The sequence below is a fragment of the Aphidius gifuensis genome, linkage group LG5, assembly GCF_014905175.1.
Source record: "Aphidius gifuensis isolate YNYX2018 linkage group LG5, ASM1490517v1, whole genome shotgun sequence".
Lineage (NCBI taxonomy): Eukaryota > Metazoa > Arthropoda > Insecta > Hymenoptera > Braconidae > Aphidius > Aphidius gifuensis.
This window is the reverse complement of record NC_057792.1, coordinates 20,213,266-20,230,887: the sequence shown is the minus strand read 5'-3', so window position 1 is coordinate 20,230,887 and position 17,622 is coordinate 20,213,266. Positions and strand designations below refer to the sequence as shown.

At 25.1% G+C, this 17,622-nt stretch overlaps 3 protein-coding genes across 5 annotated transcripts; 2 read left to right on the top strand and 1 right to left on the bottom strand.

Annotated features, from left to right (window-relative positions):
* The first annotated feature begins 359 nt into the window (after window positions 1-359).
* Window positions 360-12,092, top strand: LOC122856555 (leucine-rich repeat-containing protein 15-like). The gene is made up of 6 exons (XM_044158232.1): window positions 360-396; window positions 992-1,244; window positions 1,327-1,523; window positions 9,697-10,453; window positions 10,895-11,569; window positions 12,077-12,092. Exons 1-6 carry the CDS (start codon window positions 360-362, stop codon window positions 12,090-12,092), a joined length of 1,935 nt encoding a protein of 644 aa, XP_044014167.1.
* LOC122858408 (glyoxalase domain-containing protein 4) lies at window positions 11,589-14,057 on the bottom strand. The gene is made up of 7 exons (XM_044161289.1): window positions 13,922-14,057; window positions 13,462-13,805; window positions 13,340-13,389; window positions 12,994-13,259; window positions 12,757-12,912; window positions 12,520-12,695; window positions 11,589-12,426 (listed from the first exon to the last, which is right to left on the bottom strand). The coding sequence occupies exons 2-7, from the start codon at window positions 13,549-13,551 to the stop codon at window positions 12,313-12,315; spliced, it is 852 nt and encodes a 283-aa protein (XP_044017224.1). The 5' UTR covers window positions 13,552-13,805; window positions 13,922-14,057; the 3' UTR covers window positions 11,589-12,312.
* Window positions 14,058-14,133: 76 nt separating this feature from the next.
* On the top strand, window positions 14,134-16,033 carry LOC122858409 (BUD13 homolog). 3 transcript variants are annotated; one of them, XM_044161290.1, is made up of 6 exons: window positions 14,134-14,511; window positions 14,629-14,770; window positions 14,839-14,993; window positions 15,073-15,464; window positions 15,668-15,785; window positions 15,862-16,033. In XM_044161290.1, exons 1-4 carry the CDS (start codon window positions 14,411-14,413, stop codon window positions 15,428-15,430), a joined length of 756 nt encoding a protein of 251 aa, XP_044017225.1. In that variant the 5' UTR covers window positions 14,134-14,410; the 3' UTR covers window positions 15,431-15,464; window positions 15,668-15,785; window positions 15,862-16,033. The 3 variants fall into 3 exon arrangements, with proteins under 3 accessions (XP_044017225.1, XP_044017227.1, XP_044017226.1); XM_044161292.1 differs by having other exon boundaries at window positions 15,668-15,794; XM_044161291.1 differs by having other exon boundaries at window positions 15,573-15,785.
* Window positions 16,034-17,622: the final 1,589 nt, after the last annotated feature.

The window sequence follows — 17,622 nt, the reverse complement described above, 5'->3', positions numbered from 1 at the left end:
TTAATTTTTTTTTTATAGAATAATTTTTTGGATTGGTACCACAGATATCTGGTATGCTTATACAGCATCCAATAGCAGTGCAAATATTTTTTTCAAAACGAAAAGTCAGGATGATCTAGTCAATGATCTAACAATTGATTTACCGCTTGATCGATTGTGCTGGATCTCTTACAACCAAATTTCAGGAGGATCTAGTATATGTAAGTATTATTGTCTTTAATATTGTGGAATTAATTTATAAATTAATTTAAATTTTTAAGATTTTACTGATATAAATAATTGGCAGCCTTCAAAGCCATTAAAAATTAAAACGATTGCTGAAAATTTAAATGGTGCTCATGGTCTTGCAGTTTTTAATAATGTATTTTACTGGATCTCAACTAGTAAATCAAATGAGTAAGTATTTTTTTTTTTAAATTTATATATTGTTTATTTTTATTTGTAGAAATTTAAAATTTTATTTATAAATATAGTTACAATTTTTATTTATATTTTAAATGTTATTTCATTTTTAAATTTTCTATTTATCTAATTATTTATTTGCTTATTCATTCACTTTTTTTTTTTCAGTAAAAATATTTATGTAAAAAATGGAGAAAAAAATACAATTGCATTAAAACTAAAAATCCATAGTCAAGAATTAACAATTGTTCCTTCACATTGTCTAATTTCAAATGTAAGTAAAATAAATAAATTAAATTAGTGCAAAAAATTTTAACAAATATATTTAATTTCAGTCGAAATACAATGATAATAATTTATTATATTTAACCGACAATGAATTATTTGAATTTACCAAAAATAAAAAACAAATATCACAATTAAAAATTCAAGGAATGAAAAGCAAGGGTTATAATATTGCCATCAATTATAATTGTGTAAATAAAAATATTTATATTCTTCGAAAAAATAAAAAAAATGGTAATTAACAAGCTTCATACAATGGAAATTAATTTTTTCGTTAAATAAATATATTTCTTAACAATTGCAGATGATAAAAGAACACTCGATGTTATAACTTATGCCAATTATAATTTTAAAGTGATTGATCAAATAATTGATACCTTTGATTATGCAGAATCAATGGCATATGATTGGATGACTCATAAAACATATTTTGTAGAATTACGTAATGAAAGATGGGCTATTAAAGTTACTGGACCAGATTATAAATATTCAGAATATATTGCTTATCCTGAAGAGGAACCATCTATTGGACATGTTGTCATTCATCCAGGAACCAGGTAGGAATTTCTTCAGACTGAGACTGACCCCGAAATAATTCATAGTAAAATTTTTATCATGATTTTCTTTTTTATATTGCAGACAGATTTTTTGGGAAGCTTCTGATAAAATTTGGTATGTTCCTGTTGATGAAAAAACTCATGGGGAGAGATTTGTATTTTATGAAGGACCTGAAACAATAAATATAAAAGATTTTACTATTGATTTGGCTCTTGATAGATTGTGTTGGTTTTCACGTCAAACTGAAATACTTGACAGAAAAAATCCAACAATTCTTTGTATGTATATATTTTTTGTAGGTGTATGTATTAGCCAATAAATTGGGAATTTATTAATTTTAATTTTTTAGATTGTGTCAATGTTTATGGTCCTCGAAAAATCATTAAAATTGATAAAAATTTAAATGATGCTCGTCATCTTGCAGCTCATAATGACACATATTATTGGATATCAAAAAATAATGAAAAAAAGTAAGTAAATTATTAAGAAAAAATAATTTTAAGATATATTGTTTTTTATACAGTTAAAAATATTTTGTCTTTTAGAAAATCCATGTTTTTTAAAGATGGGAAAAAAGATGCTATTAAATTATTGTCAAATGATATATATTCTGGAAAAGAATTAATATTTCTTCTCTCAAATTGTCCATCATCACAGGTATTTTTTGTTTATAATTTTTTTTTTATTATATAAATAGTAATTAAATATACAAATGTATTTAAAAAATTTTATTTTAGGTATCAAATTTAACTGAAAAAATATAATAATTTTTTCTACAAAATCCAAATTGAAGTCGAATAATAGAAAATTTTAAAATTGTATCAAAAAAATAAAAAGAAAGCTCGTTATCAATTTTTTAAATTTTATTTATTAAATTCGTTTATTATTTTAACCTTAGTATCAATGTATAAATTTCTTTTCTATAAAACAGCTAATAAATTTTTAAGATGCTCTAAAATGTCTTGAGACATTAAAATTCATAGGATAATAATAATTGTAACATTAAATCACAACTATATTATTAACTCGTTGTCATCGCGTGACGTCATTAAATAATACCAACTTTAAAGTATATATGTATAACTCGACCCCGTTTTTAAAAGTGCATGAGAAAATTGATAGTTTCTCGGGCCCCCAGCGATTTCGAAATCGCGAAACAAAGTTTGAACATCATCAGAGGCACGAGTATCAAAATCATTTTTTCAAGCCAAATATTTTTATATCACGAGACTAATTAAAACAAAAAATTCAATTAGCTCTATAACCAGCCAGTATACAATTTATTAAAAATAAAAATAAATCTTTAAAAATAAAAAATCAACTTAAAAATTTAGCTGCAGTGAAACATGAAAGATGATCTAGCAAATAATCATCCGATTGATTTTTTTTTTATATTTTTTTATATCGTATATAAAAAACTACAGATGTAAAGACTATAAAACTTCCGGTTTAATTTTTTTTTATTTTTTATTAGTAATAATCACGCGGCAGTCTTTGCCATCTGCGATGTCAAATCATGTGTATATGTGTAACATCATACGTCTGACATCTGCGATCCATGAACAAGGTACTTTTGCACTATTCCATTCGACAGTTTAGATTTACAAAAACAAAATATCATTATTTTTTATTTTTATATTAATATCAAATTAAAAAGTCTCGTATATTTGTGTCAAACAATTTGCCATTTTAAAAAACAAATGTCATTGTTTCATTATATCGCGAACAAATTGATTTATTGAAAATTAAATTATGATAAATGTAAAATAATATTTATATTGACAGGCTGTATGGATGAAAAAACAAAACAGTTTTTGACTATTTTATATGGTGAACATGTGGCATATTCATTGAAAATTTTTCTGACAATTGATAGTCATCTCTTGGCTTTTTTTTTTTTCAAATTTATTATCTTGCTTTTTATTATAATAGATAGTCAGTTGTAAATCATGAAGAATCATCTTGACTGCCAGATGACACTTGTTGATTTTACATCTTCAGAATTTAAAAGAGTATTATAATTTTTTGATTAAAAAAAAAGCAAAATATTTTTAAGTTGATCAAAGCGAGGTGGAGAATTTTAGGAAGAGATTTTTATAAATAAATTTTATTTTTTGGTAAATTAAATTGTTGCTAAAAATAGCTGAAAACATTGTATAATATTAGCATGTTTGTTTTATTTTATTTAAACATCAACTTGCCAGTTGTTCAAGCCCAATTATTTTCATAATCATTTGTCGTAAATTGGTGGGTTCTTTTAACAATTCACTGTCTCAATTCGATTTTTATCATGATCTGGATCTACATTTGAATGAGGTGAACACTTGTTCGTCCCTCGACACGTCAGGTGGAACATCAGCCTATTCTTCAACCGACCCATCATTCGTTATTTTAATACTTTCAAAATATATAATTCATTAACTGCTTTTTTTTTTTTATTTTCTTTGCCAAAAATAGGGTCATGATAAATTAGGACCTGTAATTGTTTTTATCAATTGAAAATTAAATATATAAATTCTCTTTTTTTTTATTGTTAATTTAAAATTTATTTATAAAATAATTTTTTGCTTTTTAAATAAATTTAATTACAAATTAAATTGAAAAATAAATTTTTAATTTACAATATTATTTTAATTATTAAATTCAATTTTTTTTTTACAACTTTTTTATCTAGAATTTATTTTTTCAAATTATTAATTAAAAAAATATTTAAAAAATACTTTTAACTTTGTAACTCTATTCTTTATTTTGTTGAAATTTTTTTAAAAAATTCCATGTACGTGTTTATGATATACACATATAAATGTGTGCGATATTATAACTTCTCAGGACAAAACGCGATAAAAGAAAACTACCAGGTGAAATGAATTTCACCTGGCTTGAGTGCAGAACCAACTGCCTGGCTAAAGCCCACTGGCTTTGACTACCCTTAAAATGTACTTTCATAAATATATAACTACAAAAATAAATATGCTGCAGCTTTCATTCTCCGTTTGTTTTTTTGATGAGACAGATAAGACGTTTTTAAAAAAACTCAAAAGCTTCCATTGGTCAGATGTCACAGTTGACAGTTGACATATGCGATACATAAAATTATTAAAAATACAAAAAATATATTTTGCATTTTATACGTATTATTTTAAAATTTTCTAAAATTATTAAAAATTAATTGTTTATATTTTTACTAATAATTAAATTTAATTTAAAATTTATTTTTTTTAATAATTATATCCCAATTTCACCATAAAAAATTGTGTTTTAAATTTTTTTTTATATTTAACCTGAATCACCATCACCTTGAAGATTAAAAAAAGCAGCAAATTAAACTGCAAAAAGCACTCCAGCCACTTTAGACAAATATCTGATGGCTAGGCTACTGATACTGACTGATATTTTGCCTTTTTTTTTATCCTCGTTTCGCTGAAGGATATATAGAGTCGATCGAACTACCTGATGTGGTTTTTAAATTATTTTTTTCTATCGAATTTCTCTCCAATTATCTATTATTAGAAATTCAACTTTATTTTTTGTTTTTATCTAATCAAAATTGCTACTGTGGCTTCCTGATATTTAGAAACAATTTTAAAACAAAAAGAATAATTCGATTATTAAATAAATTATATTTTTGTCTGTGATTAAATTCAATTTTAGAATTCTCTGATATTTATTAAGAAATAAATTTAAAAAGTAGTACGTCGAAATTTATACTAGATGATAAATTATTTGGGTTGGACAAGTTCAATCGTGTCATGCAGCTGAATTTATTTATTTTTTTTTTTTTTTGTCTTCAGATCAGCTGACACCCACACACACTGTCAGAATTTTTAAGTGGCAGTTTTTTTGAATGAAGCATAAACATTTATGTATTTGATGAAAGATAACAATAATCATTTGACGTGATATAATTTTTTATTACAGTAAGTGGATTTTCAAGAAAGCCAGGTAACTGAATCTTACAGGAATTTTTTTGAATGTTAAACAAACATTTTTAAAACATTATAAAAAATGTAGAATTAATTTTGCAATATTATATTTTATATTCTCTTAAAAAACGTGCGAAAATTCTGGTAAAAATATTTGTCTATGAGCTTGAAAATTACTTCGGAATTGACTTGAATTAAAAAAGAAAATTTATAGAAAATTTATTTCTTGGCAAATAAATTAGCATATGTATTAAAATATTTTCACTAAAAAAAAAGCTATATAATAAAAGTAATGCAGGTTAATTTTACGTACAATAAATTGTTTGTATTTATTTAATTTAAATTAACTAGTTGACCTATTTTTTTTTATCCAAAAATAATCACTGTATTTTAAAGATGAAAATACCTGCAATCTGACTTTTTTATTTTCAAAGAATTATGATTACTTTACCTTTTCGAGATTTTACTTGAAAATATATTATTATGTATTTTTATAATAATTATTTTCATTGCATAATTGCAAAATTTTTCCCTGGACATAACAAAAAGTTTGGGAAGAAATCAACTTTTGGTGGATAAAGCTGAGAAGCACCCGGGGTATATTTTATTCGCGCAAGTTTCGTTCACTTTGAAGGTGCTATTTATTTCATATGCTTGCCAAGGGCAATTGCAAATAAAAAAAAATATATATATATTTCATTATTGATGTACTGTTTCGCGATTCTTCAGCATGAATCTTGGCGCAACTTGTACACCACCGTAGGCAAAGGATTAATCTGTCACGCGAGCTTATTTTGCAGACTTGCAGCATCTTCCTTCAGTCAGTTCAGCTTGTATATAGTTCTTTGTGTGAACAACTATAACCTAATAAAAATCAGCCTCATTTTTAATATAAAATTAAGCTATCAATTGAAATTCATCATGCGAAAATTTACAAACTGCTCAAAGGTTGAATATTCATCATCAAAAAAAATCGAAATGTCAAACAAAAAAAATACACAAAGAGTTACCAATATTTGATGATAAAATTTTTAAACAAATTAATAATAAATAATTTGAAAAAAAATTTATTGATAATTCTAAAGAAATTACTTGTTAATTAATTGATAAAAATTTTTTATAAAATTATTTCATAGAATTTTTTTCGATTGATCAATTTCGAAATGATTTTTAAAAAAATGTCAAGGAACATTTGTCTCTCCTTGAAGAAAAATGAAAATGCCGATAATATAAAGAAAATTCCAATGAAAAATAAAAATTGAATTTTATTGAAAATTAAAATATTGATTGCTTAAGGCTAGCATAGAAATGAAAGATCATCATATAATAGCGATTTAAGAAAAATACAATGTCCAGTATGCGCGCGTAATTACTGTACCAAGAAGTAAGTCGCTGAAGGTTCGTGTCTCGATGAAAATAAAGAGTGTAGGTATAAAATGAAAACAAAAAAAAAAAAAAAATAATAAATAAAAATATAAACTAAAGGAGTAAAGTCTTGATGAAAGAGGATAAAGGTTCGCAGGTATGCTTCCCACGCTCTCCGAACGTACAAGTTCATTCTAGCCCCCAGGGGGCATAATCTCGAAACAGGAGAGTTGAGACTTGAGAGAGTTGAATATTTCACACGGATTGAGCTCCATGAACGCATCTAATTTTTTTTTTTTTTGACCACCAAGCAAAATTCGTTGATGGAGAGTGAACTGGAGGTTGTTGATTGTTGGATAGACAAATTTTCGGGGAGTAAAACCAAGCAGGCTATAATATATCATAACACCCTGACAGAAATTTATATATTTTTCATTTAAAAGCTATATGGAACGCAGCAAAAAAAAGCATTCGTTTTTGTTTATATACCAATTTTTGCTGGAAAATTATTTGAAGAATCTAGCGAGGATCTTTGATTGGTTCTTCCAGCCAAATTCTTCAGCGCAAATTTTGTCAAATGATCAGGGTACACTTGATTCAAGACTGTTATTAATTCAATGAAAATATTACAAGTCTTTAAATAGCAAAATAAAATATAAATTAAGTAATTAAAGTGATAATTTCATAGACAATTCGCTGCAGTACCATAATCTTTGTAGATATGTAAACACTTCAAGTTTAGAATTGTTGATTCAACAAATACGCATCTAGCATATAGTGAATTTTATGATCAGGATAGCAAGTAGTTCAAGAGGTAGTCACCAATTCAATCAGCTAGCTTTTCGGACAAAAATTTTTCTTTACCTTGGCTCCATCTGATGTCATGTCAATCGGTAAAGTAGGAAGTTCATCAAACCAAACAATAAGCTAGACTGAGCTGCGCCTGATAGAAATAAATGTTGGATTGCCAAATGGTATTTATTAGCATAATGATTTTTAAAAAAAACTTATTTATCAATGTTTATATGTATTTGTTAAGTTTACATATATACAAATATGGTAAAAGATTGCCTTAGGATTATCATGGACATTCATATTGACAAAAGAAGTTTAGCTTGTAAAGCTGATTAAACCTTAGTTAATCACAACATAACAAGAAACTATAAATAGTGAAGAAGTAAACATTAGCTTCGTTTGGCTTGCAAGATGTTATCAAGTTAATTTGTATTTGCGCAATATGATCATGTGATCCTGTTACAATGGTACCGTAACGAACGGTCTCGCGCGGCAATTTTTGTTACGGTTAACTACTTGCAACATTCTGCGATCCTGATAAACTTGACATAGCAACTGAATTCAGTGCTGCAGTTTGCGAATATCATGCGGCTTAAGTTCAGCAGTCTTGAATGAAAATTACGGAATTACATGGACATAGTGAAATGAGGATTTTAAAATTCATTGATACTTAAATAAACGTGAATTGCGTGAATACTTCAAAATAAATTAATCAATAAATGACTGTAACGATTTAAATATTTTTTATAAATAAAATAAAATTATATTTTGAAATAAAAATTATTAATGCAAAATATTTGTAATAATTTTGTTGATTTTTATAAATATAAATAAATTGGCAATCACAAAAGAAAAATAAAAAAAATATACACTTGTTGGTGGAATTAATGAATTGGAGAAAACGATATTATCAATTGTTGGAAAAAAATTTTATTTTTCAATAATTCGCGCTCTTTAAAGTTTAAAGTAGCTATTTGTTTTGCTCGAAATTATTTTTTTTGTTTTTAAAATATTGACTTGAATAAAAAAATATAATTTGAATATCTCAGTGCACTTACTGGAAGTAAAATTTTTTATAATGATTTTATACCAGTGAATTTTTTTGAAGTTAAAGTTTCATGTGTTTTACATTGATAGCACAATAACTAGGCCGTATTATGGGACATTATTTAACTAACTTATTTTACATTTAAACATTTACAATAAATTTTAGTTTGGAAAAAATATTTAATAATTATTAACTTTTATTCTCATTGTCACAATAATTATAGTTGAGACAATACATTTAAATCAATTTAATAAAAAAAAAAAAAAAACCCATACTCTCATATTGAAATAAATTTAAAAATATAAATATTAAAATTAATTATGTTGGCCTATTGATTGTATAAAAATTAATAAATTTAATAAAATTTTTATTTTTATGTCATTGTAATGTTGTCTGTATTTTTAATTGACACTATTATTTCTATTTTTATTTTTTTACCTTGTTTTTTGTGTTGTCATATATTGTCATAAAAATAATTTTAAATAACCAATCATCTTGGTGAACTGAGGACTACGTGGAACACAGAAAAAACATTACAAACACACACCTGAAGTGGTTGGTTACTGTGATTTATCAACGAGTATTTTCGTCACCACAACATTCGGTGCAGTTCGGCACTAAAGCCTAAAACTGAACACATTGAACACTCATCAATACTAAAACAACGAAATTTTATGTAAGTAAATTTTTAATAAATATTTTATACAAGATAGAATTTAAATTAGTTTATAAATTTAATAACTATAATTAATTTTGTCATCAGACATTTTAGATGTATAAAAAAATTAGAGGTTTTATTTTTTAGGTAATTTTCTGTGACTCATTTGAGATAAGAATAAAATCCACGTCGACAAAATATTTTACTCATTTAAGCCACGTTGAAATTTATAAAATATTAATTGCTTTTTTTTGTATTTAATATATTTTATTAATTATTACTCATTTTTAAAATCACACGTAAATTATTTTAATATTTATTCGTTAAAAAAAATTAAACTCTGTATCTTTTAATATAAACTAAAATCGACTCCTGGTGACATGTAGAAACAAGCTGATCTTTCATGTATTTAATAAAGATACTAAAAAAAAAATTTATTCATCAATAAAATTTATTTTTGATATAAAATATTTAAAAACAACTCGTCAATTAATAATTGCAATTTTATTAATTGCAGATTGTCTTTTTGTATAAACTATCTGCCGGAAGCTGTGTGCTGAATTTTCTTCTTTTTTTTTTGAGAAAGAAAAATGAATAAAAGTAAGTTTAAAAATTTATTTTATATACTTTTATTAATATCTTTATTTATTTATTAATTTAAGATGATTTTATTCTAGTTATGAATATCACTTTAATATCTGAGCGTATAATTGACAGGGAGGTATCATCTTCAAGTATTGAATCTCAAAATAAATATTTTTGCAATGAAGAAACACCATTTTACTATCCAGGAATTATCAATTTATTGAATAACTATGGTTTTGGAAACAGTCAAATTGAATTTCCCATAAGTACTTCAAGTAATTTCACATTACTTCCAAGTGATTTATTCGATGGTCTCAAGCTTAGAAAACTTTACATCAGCAACAGTAACATAACAACATTACCAAAGGACATATTTTGGAGTCTTAAAAATCTAGATGAACTGAAATTAAATTCAAATAAATTAGAAAAACTTGATTCACGTATTTTTACTGGATTATTAAAACTCAAGAAGCTTGACATGAGCAATAATAATTTAACAACTTTGTCAAAAGACATATTCAATGGTCTTGAAAATCTTCGTCATCTACTGTTACATAATAACAAAATAGATCATTTAGAGTTGAGTATTTTTCATGATTTACTACAACTTCAAGAACTCAATCTAAGCTACAACGAATTAAAAAATTTATCCAAAGACATATTCAATGGTCTCCAGGATATTATGTATTTACATTTGCAATATAACAAACTGAAAAATCTTGATTCATGTATATTTAATGATGCGATAGAACTCAAGGAACTTAACATTAGTTGTAACAAACTGACAACTTTATCAAAAGATTTATTTAATAGTCTTGGAAATATTCGTTATCTGTATTTAAATATAAACCAAATAGACAATATTGATTCAAGTACTTTTGATAACTTGGTAAAGCTCAGGATACTTAATATAAACAACGTTAAACTCATGAGTTTATCAAAGAACACATTCAATCATCTGGCGAATCTATTTGGTTTAACATTGAGTTTTAACAAACTGACAAATCTTGAGCCAGGAATTTTCAATAATTTATCACAACTTCAACATTTGATTATAAATAATAATTGCTTGACAAGTTTTAAGAACAGCACATTCAATGGTCTCGTTTGTCTTCGTAAACTCAGTTTAAAATCAAACCAACTGGATCATCTTGAAGCAGATATTTTTGATGATTTATTACAACTTGAAGAACTTGATATGAGTAATAATAAATTGACAAGTTTATCAAATGATTTATTTGATAATTTATTACGAATTTATAAACTTGACATTAGCAATAATCAACTAACGAATTTATCAAATGATATATTCAGTGATCTTGTAGATCTTCGTGAAGTAAATTTAAAATCAAACCAACTACATGAACTTGAATCATGTACATTTGATAATTTATTGCAACTTGAGGAACTTGATATAAGTTATAATAAGTTGACAAGTTTATCAAGTAATATATTTGATAATTTATCACAGCTTTGTACACTTGATATTAGCAATAATAAGCTTGCAGTTTTATCAAAAGATATATTTCGTTGTCTTCGGGGTGTTTATAAAATTAATTTAAATTCAAACCAACTGGACAAGCTGGAACCAGGAACTTTTGATAATTTATTTCAACTTGTTGTTCTTGATATAAGCAACAACAAACTTACAACTTTATCGAAATATTTATTCAATGATCTTGTAAAGCTTCATGCGCTAAATTTAAAATCAAACCAACTTGACAATGTTGACTTGGGTATTTTTAGCAATTTAATACAACTTGAGGAACTTGATATAAGCCATAATAAATTGTCGAGTTTATCAAGTAATCTATTTGACAATTTATTACAACTCAAGAAACTTGATATTAGCAATAATGATCTGACAATTTTATCAACAGATACATTCAATCATCTTGTGAATCTTAAGGAACTTAATTTAAATTCAAATAAATTAAATTATATTGAGCCAGGTATTTTTGATAATTTATTACAACTTGAAAAACTTGATATAAGTCAAAACAATCTTAAAACTTTATCGAATAATATATTCCATAAGTTGTTACAACTCAAGGAACTTGATATTAGCAAAAACAATCTCACAGTTTTATTGAAAAATACATTCAATGGTCTTGAAAATCTTCTAGAGTTAAAGTCGCAACAGCTAGACAATATTGTTACAGGTTTTTTTGATAATTCATTGAATTACATTTTAGCTAAAATTTCGAATAAAAAATGACATAATATTACTGACGAAATGATTAAAATATAAGTACTCAAGATGACCAAGACAAATCTTTTGATAAAGTTGTCAGTTTGTTACAACTTATGTCAAGTTCCTCAAGTTCTATTGCATCATTAAAAATACATGAATCAAGATTTTTCAGTTTGTTATATTGCAAATGTAAATACATAAAATCCTGGAGACCATTGAATATATCTTGGGATAAATTTTTAGCTTATATTAATTTTTTAAAGTTGTAAAAAATCATAGAAAATACTTGTCTGAATTTATTTGAATTAACCTATGGAGTATTAAATAAAAAAAAAATTTTCTTCTTTATTTTTATCTTAAATATTTATTATATCAACCACCACCATCGAGATTCATTCTCATAAAAAATAAAATTTACCATTTAATAAAAGAAAAAAAAAATTAATTTAAATTAAAAAAACATAATAATAAATTATATATATTTTTCTGTTGAAAAATTTTAAACAGAGGGATCTTTTTTTATGGCTTTGTCAAGAATAGCTTCACTTGGGTAATCTGGTACGGACAATTGACGAAAGCCTTCTTCATCAACAAAGCAAATTTCATGGCCATCCTAATTATTAATAAAAAAAAGGAAATATTAGCACAAGTTGTACTCAAGATATTGTCAAATTTATCAGCATTAATATTGATATTAATAACTTACTGGATCAGCCAAAATGATGACCCTGACTGAAGCTTTTCCTGGTGTCTCCAGTGTTATCAAATCAGTCAAGATCTTGTTGTTTGTTTCCTTCATTTTTTTTTGCACTGCTGGCTGTTCATCATATGGAATACCAAATGCAATTCTTCCATAAGCCTTAGCATGATTAATTTCAGTACCTATTTAATACAACAATTATTATAACATCATAATAATATTTGTTGATTTAATTAATCTTACCAATGAGTTTCAATTCAAGTTTCGTTTGATTATCACCATATCCAAGAACAACTTTACTATCATTTTGATCATAAACTTTCATTGCCAGCAAATCTTTCCAATATGCAATACTCTTATCAAGATTTGAACTTGACAAAGTTACTTTTTCAACTGGATCTATCAATAAAATATATATCAACAATGTAATTAATGTACTTGATTACATTGTATGAAATTAAAAATAAAAAAATGATATACCTTTATTATCAGATTGTGGCTGATTTATTACGTAATATTTGTAGCCGCCAGGTGCTTGAAGAACAGCAATGTCATTGTCATAACTGATTGGCCAATTATTTTTTTTGGCACGTTCAATGACATCACTTGAACGAATAGTAATACCTTGAAAATCATTACCAAGTTCATAGCTTTTAATTCCATAATTGTAAGTAAGCTCGATGACAAAATGACTGTCTTCTGGACCATATCCAATCATTGTTTTACTCCAACGATTAGCATAAGGTCTAGATCAATAAAAAAATTTAACAATTGTTACTAAATATTTTTCAACAACAAGAATAACATTTAATTAAAATTTCTTTACCCATTGCAAGCTGCATCACAACCATCACTAAATTCTTCATGTCTAAGAACCTAATTATTAAAATAATTGTTGTTATTATTTCAACATATTAATTTGACATTTATTGATCCAACTTTACTAACCTTCATTCCTAGAATTTCACGATAAAATTTTGCTGTCAAGCCACGATCAGCAATTTTAAAGACAAAATGTAATGCTCTACCAGTCACCATTTTGTAGATTATTTATTAACAATTGTGATGACAATTACAGACAATTATTTGTTGACTATTATAGAGATTTTTAGTACAACAGTTGTCAATGTATCTGTGATGACTGATCAGTAATGTAACACATCTGTTTTATATAAAGATGCGACAGGTGTCGGTCACGTGCTAAATTAGCTGTCTCACTTTGATTGATTTTCTTGTGTTTTTCTCTCCTTTTCCTTTTAATGACGGCTAATTAAAAACAATCCATGAGTCACCTGAAAGATAAGAATATGGGATAATCATTTTGCGCAATTATTATTCTTTTTTTTTTATTAATTATGATTGCATTTTTTTATTTAATTATTATTGAAATGCGTATACAAATATTTACTTTGATGAATATGCAGAATAATATATTGATTGTTTACTATTTTATTTAATTTATTTATATTTTTTAATTTGTAATTATTAGTTGGACAAAATTTGAAGGATTGCAAAAAAGATTTTTTTTTTTTTAAATGTAAAAAATGTAAATATAAACATGTCTGTCGTACAGTGTTGTACAGTACGTATTGTATTTATTACATACCGTATCAAAGTACTAAAGTACCGATAAAAAATTAAGGTAAATATCCACCGGCAAATAGTACCAAAAGAATGTAATTTTTTTTGTCAATTAAACTTCAACAAATGTGCCTGATTATAATTTAATTATTAATAAATAATAATAGATTGTATTTTTTAATTAAAAAAGAGATTCTCAACAAGTTTGTTGTTTAACAAATCAAAGCATATTTAAGCATAAAATTGATTGCTAACACTGTCCACAACTGTCAGTCAAAAGTCACTATTTAAAAGCTAATTAAAGCAACATTGAAAAATGGTTAACGTTGAATTAAATCAACAAAATTATTTAAAAAAGTATTCAAGTTCTGGTGATGATTCGAAAAAGAAGAAGAAGGCGAAAATTGGGAATATAACGTAAGTATTATTAAGATATAACTTGTAGCAATAAAACAGACGTAAACGTATGGTTATGTTTGTTGTTTACTCCAATAAATTTTTCAATATTAATAAGAAATAAATTTATTATTACAGAGTTAAAATTATTGATGATGACATTGATATAAATTCAATACGACCAGTAATTCACCATCTAAACAAACGTGGACCAGATTCAGATCTTAGTCCACCTCGAAGAAAACATCCACGACGTCGAGAAGCTGAATTATATAACAAGGTAAATAAATATTAAATTTTTATTTCTAATTGACTAATTTTATTAATAATAATTGATTTAATTTACAGCTAAGTAAAAATATAACTGGAGCTAGTCAAGTACCAGTTTTTCGTGATAAAAAAACTGGAAGAAGACGTGATTTTGCTGCTGAAGCATTGGAAAAAAGAGAAAAAGAAAAACGTCAAGCAGAAATTGATGAAAAATACGCCAAATGGGGCAAAGGGTTTGTATATTTTTTAATTTATCAATAATTAATATTTTCATAAATAAATTATAGCTAATATTAATTTGTAATTTAACAGATTGAAACAAGTAGAGGATCATACAGAAAAATTAAATCAAGATGCTTATGAAATGAATAAGCCAATGGCAAGATATGCTGATGATGCTGATCTTGATGCTCATCAACGTAGAATGTTACATGCTGAGGATCCAATGTTGGAGTACGTCAAGGAAAAACAAATCAAGGAAGGCAAAAGACAACCAGATAAACCAACATTTCAAGGTTCATACATGCCAAATCGTTTTGGCATTAGACCTGGTTGTCGATGGGACGGTGTTGACAGAAGTAATAGCTATGAAAAACGTTGGTTTGATGCTAGAAATTCACGTACTGCTGTTGAAGAAGAGGCATACAAGTGGAGTATTGCTGATATGTAAAAATTACCACAACAAAATTAATATATTTTAAAAAGTAATAAAAAAAACAAAAATATTTTCTTTTAAATTAATTTTATAATGATTTTTTCTTTTTTTAAATTAATATTTATTTTTTATTCAGTGATTTATCTTTTTCTTGCAGATGTACTCTTTGTTGTCTGTAAAAAGAAAATAAATAAAAAAAAATAAAATAGGTAAACAACAACAAATAATAATAAAATATAATAATAATTCTAGTGGTTGAGATAACGATAAGAAAAGTCGCTAATCATGCAACACGAGCAAGGAAAGTGTGCAGCCAGCAGAAGACGAAGCAAAGGAGGACATGAAAAATAGTGCTAAGATACCATGCTTGGTAAATTAAGTAAATGAATAATATTTTTGTTTACAATATGATAATATTTTTAAAACTGGTAAATATTTTTTTTCAGGCTGTACTAATTCTTTGCAAAATCTGTGGAAGCTGTTAACAACACATTTGCACAAGCTTGACACACAAAAAAAAATTTTAACAAATATTTTCATCAGAAGCATATGTTGTATCTTGGCATCTAGCTGGGTATTTAAATAACATCTTTTTAACAACATAAAAAATATATTAAAAATTCAATGGAATTTATTAATTCGAAATTTGAAAATGAATAAAATATTAGTTTAATTTTCGAAAAGCATTTTATTAACGTTTCGAAGAAAAAAATATATTCTATATGGATAGATGGATAAGCAAATTTTATCCATTAATTTATTAAATCATTTTAAATAAAAAAAATTAATTATTATCATAATAACATTATTTAATAATAATATTTTATTAATATTTTAATTTGTTTTGATGGATGCAAAGTGTTCCTTTGGCCTTCATCATCTTGTACTTCCTGTAATAAAAAAAAAAAAAGGTATAAAATTAAAATAATAAATAAATTTTAAAGTTATTAAAATAAATACCTTTTTTAATGAATATTTATCTACATGTTATAGAAAAAAAATAAAAATTTACAAAACTATTTTTAAAAAAAAGGAAAAATAAAATCACAAAAATTTATAAAATGTTTTTTTTTTGTTTTTTGTTTTCACTTGAAATAATAATTTCACAATAAATCATAGCTTGAGAGTAAAGTGTACACTATTATCCATACTATTAATGCAACAATAAAAAATATTAAAAAAATAGTTTTATAATAATGCCACGGGCTTTCAGCTCCAGCTTTTTTCATAACTGTTTTTTGACATCCACCGTTTGAACAGGATATTTTATTTTGTCTAGATGTTGATGGTTCATTAATGCTCACAACTTTAACTTCATCAAGTTCAGTACCGTTTTCATTAACTTCCTCATTTTGTGTTGTTGCAAAACTTGATGGATTATCTATCTAAAATAAAGTCCCAACAAATTATTCATTTACAAGACAAAAAATTCAAGAAAAAAATTGAGGAGAGACTCTTAATAATTCTATGACAAATAAAAATTATTTGTAGAAAAATTAATCAATTGTAAATTTATCAATTGAAAAAATTGAATAATTTAAAATATATTTTAAATAAAAAAATCAATTTTAAATAAATATTTATACAATTTTTTAGAAAACAAAATTTAAAAAAAAATATAAAAATTTTTAAGAAAGCCAAATCAACCGCCAAGGACATATTTTTTATTTTTTTCAAATCCGGTTTTTTTAATATTTGTTGTTGATGATGATAACGTTGAAATGACTAACCACAATAATATCCATTTGAAATTCCTCGAATTATTAAATATTTAATTTCAATGTAAACAATTAATCAACAATTTAATTATTTTTTTTACAAAAATCAGTTACAAAATACTGCAACTTGATTGACTAGTTAAATCTCATTAAACAAATATTAATTATTTTTTTTTTCAATATCAAATTTAACCTTCTGATCTTTTATCAATGTACATATATTAAAAATTAATTTACTCTTTTTCTTGTGTGATTTATTTCATTGAAAGATAAAAAAAAAAAAAAACGAAATTGAATAATTTAATTTCGCCCGGAAGAATTTGAATATTTTTTAAAAATTTTTTTACTGTTAACATGAAAATATTTTAAATATTTATTGATAATATTAATACCAGCTGATTTTAAGATCGATTGATTATTCAAGAGTGAAAGTAAACTCAAGTGAAACTGTTGTTGTCACAGACCAAAAATAGTCATCACCACAACAAA

Bases quoted from the DNA above. Each gene is read 5' to 3' on its own strand.
- LOC122858408 (XM_044161289.1), bottom strand. From the start codon at position 13,551: ATGGTGACTGGTAGAGCATTACATTTTGTCTTTAAAATTGCTGATCGT. The intron at 13,390-13,461 runs GTTAGTAAAGTT...TTTAATAATTAG, and splicing joins GTGAAATTCTAGGAATGAAG to GTTCTTAGACATGAAGAATT. The intron at 13,260-13,339 runs GTAAAGAAATTT...TTATTGATCTAG, and splicing joins TGTGATGCAGCTTGCAATGG to ACCTTATGCTAATCGTTGGA.
- LOC122858409 (XM_044161290.1), top strand. From the start codon at position 14,411: ATGGTTAACGTTGAATTAAATCAACAAAATTATTTAAAAAAGTATTCA. The intron at 14,771-14,838 runs GTAAATAAATAT...TTTAATTTACAG, and splicing joins AAGCTGAATTATATAACAAG to CTAAGTAAAAATATAACTGG. The intron at 14,994-15,072 runs GTTTGTATATTT...GTAATTTAACAG, and splicing joins TACGCCAAATGGGGCAAAGG to ATTGAAACAAGTAGAGGATC.
- LOC122856555 (XM_044158232.1), top strand. From the start codon at position 360: ATGTATTTTACTGGATCTCAACTAGTAAATCAAATGA. The intron at 397-991 runs GTAAGTATTTTT...TAACAATTGCAG, and splicing joins TCAACTAGTAAATCAAATGA to ATGATAAAAGAACACTCGAT. The intron at 1,245-1,326 runs GTAGGAATTTCT...TTTATATTGCAG, and splicing joins GTCATTCATCCAGGAACCAG to ACAGATTTTTTGGGAAGCTT.